This window comes from Urocitellus parryii, chromosome 11, assembly GCF_045843805.1.
Source record: "Urocitellus parryii isolate mUroPar1 chromosome 11, mUroPar1.hap1, whole genome shotgun sequence".
Taxonomy (NCBI): Eukaryota; Metazoa; Chordata; class Mammalia; order Rodentia; family Sciuridae; genus Urocitellus; species Urocitellus parryii.
The window spans coordinates 113,049,322-113,056,574 of record NC_135541.1 but is presented as its reverse complement, the minus strand read 5'-3'; the positions used below and the strand labels follow the sequence as shown (position 1 = coordinate 113,056,574).

General features: G+C 36.1%; 1 protein-coding gene across 1 annotated transcript; it reads left to right on the top strand.

Annotated features, from left to right (window-relative positions):
- The first annotated feature begins 613 nt into the window (after positions 1-613).
- LOC113177592 (putative vomeronasal receptor-like protein 4) lies at positions 614-1,543 on the top strand. Its single transcript, XM_077791604.1, has one exon. It carries the CDS (start codon positions 614-616, stop codon positions 1,541-1,543), a length of 930 nt encoding a protein of 309 aa, XP_077647730.1.
- Positions 1,544-7,253: the final 5,710 nt, after the last annotated feature.

Here is a 7,253-nt window from a genome sequence, read left to right as displayed (position 1 = left end):
CAAGCATTTTCTAAATGCTTTTCATATATTATTTTGCTTACTCAAATAATGCTATGAGAAAAATACTGCCCTTATCCACTTTAATTCATGAGGTTAACTGATTGACAATGCTCACCCAGTTGGTAAGTGGTGGATCTTGGTTAATCACAGGCTGCTGGGTCCCGGATACATGCTACTAAATTCCTCAGGGTTCTGTACTTCCATAAATAAACCATGAGAACAGGCCTCTTCAGACACTTTTCCTAGAAGATTCCTATTTCCACTTCTCCAGGACTTACATCAACAGTCTTTGTTGAACAATGTCCAACTAAGCAGCAAGATTTTGGATCTTCGAGATCTAAGGGTAAATAAAGAGGCATCTCCACCCTTCAGAAATATGCAGGAAAAACAGGAATGTAAACAAAAGTTACCCATTAAATAATGCAATTAATGACATAAACCAAAGTACAGTTAAAATGAGGTATCAGAGCCAGTCCTCTTTACATAGAATTATTTGGATAAATGATGACTCTAGAGAAAGCAAAGTGTGATTGATGATTGGAAGCATGCCAATGAAAATGCTGTTCCTGTCACATGCAGTCCTGTATTTTCTTTCAGAAACACTTGCTTCAACATGCCCATGGATCAACTTTTCAGTTATGTTGCCATAAGACATGCCTTCTATCCCCAGGCTGGCATTGGGATCTCAGCAAACACCTTTCTGCTTTACCTCCACACTGCTGCTGTCTTTGTGGGCCACAAGCCCAGGCTCACCGACCTCCCCATCACCCACCTGGCTCTAATACACATCCTCATGCTCCTCACCATGGGCCTTTTGGTGTCTACAGACATTTGGGAAACACAGGACATTCTAGGCAACTTCAAATGCAAAGTGCTTGTCTTCCTAAACAGGGTCATGAGGAGGTTGTCCATCTGCACCACCTGTGTCCTGAGTGTGCTTCAGGCCATCACCATCAGCCCCAGTGGCTCCTGGTTGGCCCACTTCAAGCTGAAATCCACAAATCCCATTGTGGGGCTATTTGTCTTCTTATGGGTCCTCACCATGTCCCTCTCCAGCAACCTGCTCCTCTGCACTGTGGCCACTCCCAATAAGACCCAGCCTGATCTTCTGTTTGTCACTGACCGCTGCTCCTTTCTGCCCATGAGCCACATCCACAAGTCATTCTTTCTCACCTTGATGGCATGCAGGGATGTCTTCTTTGTGGGCCTCATGGTTCTTTCCAGTGGGTACATGGTCCTTCTCTTGTACAGACACACACAGCGGTCCCAGCATCTTCGCAATTCCAGGTTCCCTCCAAAATCCTCTCCAGAACAAAGGGCCACTCAGAGCATCCTGCTGCTGATCTGCTGCTTTGCCATCCTGTACTGTACAGACTCCCTCATTTCAATGGCCATAGGCTTGACATGGACTAATAATGCCATCCTGGTGTGTGTCCAGATGCTTGTGGCCAATGGCTATGGCACAGTCAGTCCTTTGGTGCTAATCACAGCTGACACTCAAATAATGAAAATTATTCAACTTACATGTGGGAAGAAATGTTAGCTTCTGAAAAAAAACTTGTCTAGAGCACTTTACACTCTAATTAGAACAATTTTCTTTATTTTAAAAAACTTTCTCTCTGACATATTGATTAAGGTAAAATTCCAAACTTTCTTTCATCCCAAAATGAACTGGGATGAAGCAGAAACTCTGTGAACAATTTTGCCCTATATTGGCATCGGGGTCTTCATCTGCATGTTTATGAATCTCTACCACTTATTCCATTTATTTTTCATCTCAGACCTTCAATCTGGAAATATTTTCTTTCTTCCTGCCTTACATTTTTAAAAAATTCACTACGTAGAGATCTCTTAGAGGTACCTGCTTCCTTTATTTGCTTAAAATTGCACTCATTAAATTGCACTTACTCCAAAGAATAATTTCTTAAAATATATTTATATTTTAGTGGTAGTGAACACAATATCTTTATTTTATTTGTTTATTTTTATGTCATGTTGTGAATCGCACCCAGGGCCTTGCACATGTGAGGTGAGCACTCTACCACTAAGCCACAACCCCAGCCCCCTGAAAAATAATTCTGAGCTAGGTTATGTGGCACACACCTGTAACCCCACAAATTTGGGACATTGAGGCAGGAGGATCATTCAGTAGAGCCCAGCCTCAGCAATTTAGCAAGACCCTGTCTTGCAATAAAAATAGGGGCTGGGGTTGAGGCTCAGTGGTGGAGGACTTGCCTAGCATGTGAGAGGCACTGGGTTGAAGTCTCAATACCGCATAGAAATAAATAAAGTCTACTGATAACTAAAAAAATTTTCAAAATTTAAAAAATAAAAAGAATTGTGGAAAACACCCTGGGTTTAATACCCAATACCAAATGAAAAATAAATTTAGCTCTGCAGTCAGTGGTGCACTGATCATTTTTTTATACCAGGGATTGAAACCAGGGCCATTTAACCACTTTTTTTATAAAGTATTTCTTTCTTTTTAGTTATAGGTGACACAATGTCTTTATTTTACTTTATGTAGTGCTGAGGATCAAACCCAGTGCCTCACACATGCTAGGCGGGTGCTCCACCACTGAGCCACAACCCCAGCTCAGAATCTGGGCTTTTATCCATTCCCAGTAACAAAGTGTTCCAACATTTTACAAATTCTCTCCTGACTCCACAATCTTACGTGTTCTGCTTAAGTCACCCTCATTAAAACTATAAAACACAGACCCCTTTTGTAATGAACAGACAATTTCTGTCCTAAAAATGAGGCCTTCTGATGTGCCATTGATAGATTCTATGGCTTCATAAATTATATTGTTTAATCCAATGAGGTCTGCTCCTGTCTCAGTTATTTGTTTTTACATTTTGATTCCCTGACAGGGAACCAGGAGTAAGGTGACACTTATTCTTCCCTCCACAAGACAACAATAGAGGTGGGAAAAAGTAAAGGCACATTTCTTGAAATAATGCAATAGAGATGGTAAAACCTAGGCAATGTTCAAGAAGACTGTGTACCCCATAAAACTCACCCAAAAGGAACCAGTGGAAGACACTTGTGCACTACTGAATAAAGGCTGATTGTAACTACTGTGTGTGCCTGCTCACCTTGACACCAAATTTTACAACATCATCAGTGAACACCTCACTTTTATGTGATGTTTTCATGCCATTGTCCACCATTGGGATTGAACACTTGAGCTTCTTTTTCACATTTTCTTTCGAGTAGGTCCAATAAACCCATTTTTATGATTTTCAATCTATTTATAGATATCAGTCAACAAAAAAACTTTATGGACTACACCAGTACCTTACATACCCAAGGAAATTGACTCAATCTCAACTCACACATGAGTAACAATTTATCTCCCTGAACTACAGCCAGTATTTCCTTAAATACTGAGGAATATTCACTCCAATGTCAACTACACTCAGGCTGAGCAGAAAAAGATCTGATATGGCTTTTTAAAAAGTCCATCTCAGAGCCAGGTGCTGAAGTAGGAGCTTTGAGAGTTCAAAGCCAGCCTCAGCAAGTCCCTAAAACCTTTTCCAAAATCTTTGTCTAAATAAAACATAAATACTGCCTGGGAACAAAAAATAAATACTAGTTGGAAATTAACTCAGTGATTAAGCATCACTGAGTTAATTCCTGGTGCCAAAAAATATGTCCATCTCAATTTTACCAAATAAAAAATAAAATGAGAATTCCATTCTTCTAGATACCTGACAAGTTTTGACATGAATTCAGCAAGATAATTCACGTAATTGAGGTTTCTGGAACATTAAAAACAAGTAATTGGGCGGTACTAAATTTATTGCATTGAGCTCATTTATTGAAATAATTTTTAAAAATCAATAAATAAACCACCTGACATTATATCTCAAAGCCCTAGGGGAAAAATATCAACACCAAAGTAGTAAAAATCAGGAAATAATTAAAATCAGGGCTGAAATCAATGAAATTGAAACAAAAGACACAATTGAAAAAATTGACAAAACGAAAAGCTGGTTCTCTGAAAAAATAATTAAAATTGATAAATGCTTCACCACCCTAATGAAAAGAAGAAGAAAGAAAACTCAAGTTACTAAAATTTATAATGAAAAAGAAAATATCATGGCAGATACTATTGAAATGGAGAAGATAATTAGAAAGCATATATATATATATATTTATATTTTTTCTATTTTATTATATATATATATATATATATATATATATATTTAATAAAATAGAAAACCTTGATGACACTAACAAATTTTTAGAGACAAATGAGCTGCCTAAACAACATTAGGACATACACACCTTAAACCGATCAATTTTTAGCAATTAAATAGAAGACACCATCAAAAAGACACCATCAAAAAGCCTTCCAAGAAAAACCAGACGAATTCTCAGCAGAGTTCTACAAGACATTCAGAGAAAAATCAATATTAATACTTCTCAAATAACTTCATGAAATGGAAAAGGAAAAAACCCTTCCAAACTCATTCTATAAAACTAGTATCACCCTGATATCAAAACCAGACAAAGACACATTAAGAAAACAAAACACCACACCAATATCCCTGATAAACATAGACACAAAAGTTCTCAATAAAATTCTGGCAAATTGCATAGAAAAAGATAGTACATCACAATCAAGTGCTGTTCATCTTAGGAATCCAAGGTTGACTGAATGTATGAAAATCAATAAATGTAACACATCACATCAAAAGAGTTAAAAACAAGAATCACATTATCATCTCAATAGAGGCAGAGAAAGAGAAAGCATTTGACAAAATAGAGCACCTCTTCATGTTCAAAACACTAAGAAATCTAGTAAAGTAAGAACAAACCTCAACATCGTAAAAGCTATCTATGCTAAGCCAAAGGCCAACATAATCTAAACATAGAAACATTGAAATTATTGCCTCTAGAAACTGAAACAAGACAGGGATGCCAGTTCGTACCACTTCTAGCCAACATAGTCCTTGAAACTCTAGCCAAAGTAATCAGAGAGTTGGAAGAAATTAAAGGGATACAAACAGGCAAAGAACTCAAACTGCCACTGTTTACAAATGGAATAATTCTATACTTAGGAGGTCCAAGAAATTCCACCAGAATGCTTTGAGAACTCATAAATGAATTCAACAAAGTATCAAGATATAAAATCAATACCCATAAATCAAATGCACTTCAATACATAAGCCATGAATCCACTTCAAGAGAAATTAGGAAAATTGCCCCATTCTGAGTAGCAAAAATAATAAGAACAAGAAGATATTTAGGAATCAATCTAAGAAAAGAGGTGAAAGACCTCTACAATAAAATCTACAGAAAGATAAAGAATTTGAAGATCTTAGAAGATGAAAATATCTCCCACTCTTAGATAGGCAGAATTAATATCATCAAAATGGCCATACTACTAAATCTGTTATGCACATTTCATGCAATTCCTATTAAAATCCCAATGACCTTCCTCACAGAACTAGAAAAAGTAATCATGAACTTTATTTCTAAAAATAAGAGACCCAGAACAGACAAAGCAATCATCTCAAATAAACGTGAAGCAGGAGGCATGACAATACCAGACCTTAAACTATGCTACAGAGACACAACAACAACAATGGCATGGTGTTGGTACAAACTAGACATGTAGACAAATGACACAAAGACAAAGTCCCATGAATATGGTTGTCACATAATAGACTATGGCACCAAAAACATACAGTTTAGAAAAGATAGCCTATGCAACAAATGGTTCGGGGTAAACTGGAAATTCATATGTAGCAAAATGAATTAAACCTCTGTTTCTCATCATGCATAAAACTCAACTCAATGTGGATCAAAGACACTAGAACAGAGACCCAGCACTTCATAGAAGAAAAAGTAGGCCCAAATCTTCATCATGTTGGCTTAGGACCTGATTCCCTTAACAAGATTTCTAAAGCACAAGAAGTAAAATCAATAATCAATAAATGGGATAGATTTAAACTAAAAAGCTTCTTTTCAGCAAAGAAAACAATCAATAACATGATGGGAGAGTCTACAGAATGGGAACAAATCTTTACCACACACATCTCAGATACAGCACTAATCTCCAGAATACATAAAGAATTCAAGAAACTTAACACTAAAAAAACAAATAACCCAATGAATAAAAGGAATGGAACAGATACTCCACAGAAGAAGAAATACAATCAATCAAAAAATATTGAAAAAATGCTCATCATCTGTAGCAATTAGAGAAATGCAAATTAAAAGTACTCTAAGAATTACTTTCAGTCAGTCAGAATGGCAATTATCAAGAATACAAACAACAGTAAGTGTTGGTGAGGATGTGGGGATAAAGGTACACTCATCCACTGCTTGTGGGACTGCAAATTGGTGCAATCAGTATGGAAAGCAGTATAGTGATACCTCAGAAAACTTGGAATAGAACCACCATTTGACCCAGCTATCCCACTCCTCAGTTTATAACCAAAAGACTTACTACATCATCTCCAGGACCCAAATATTTATTGCCAATATGTTAAAGAACCTATTTGAATTCTAACAGCATTTTAAGTTATGCAAATTTTATAGTATTATTTGTATTACTACTATGATTTATGATATGAACATAATGTTACGTTACATAATTAAATTACCTTATGGAATTTTTTTATCCTAATGACTCACAAGTTATAACACATTGAAAGGCCAGTAATATCTAGGCTACATAAATATCTAGAATTAAAATGTTCAAAATCATCTTTTGGCAATTTACAAATTCAAACATATACCTGCTAAAAATTCTGGTGAATAATAATTTTCTTGTTAATCATAACTTCAAATTACAAACACAGTGTATACGCACTTGAAGTTAGTGACACTGAATCTCAAAATGACCACACTACCAAAAGCACTAAATGGATTCAGTGCAATTCCAATCAAAATCCCAATAACATTTCTCATAGAAATAGAAAAGCCATCATGAAATTTATCTGGAAAAATAAGAGACCCATAATAACTAAAGAAATTTTTAGCATGAAGAGTGAAGCATGTGGCCTCACTATACAAAACCTTAAACTATACTAAGGAGCAACAGTAACAAAAACAGCATGGTCTTGGCACCAAAACAGACTGTAGACTAATGGTACAGAATAGAAGACACAGAGACTAACCCACATAATTACAGTCATCTTATATTAGACAAATGTGCTAAAAACATACATTGAAAAAAAAAGAGCATCTTCAACAAATATTCAAATAGTGCTGGAAAAATTGGGAATCCCACTAT

Bases quoted from the DNA above. Each gene is read 5' to 3' on its own strand.
- LOC113177592 (XM_077791604.1), top strand. From the start codon at position 614: ATGCCCATGGATCAACTTTTCAGTTATGTTGCCATAAGACATGCCTTC.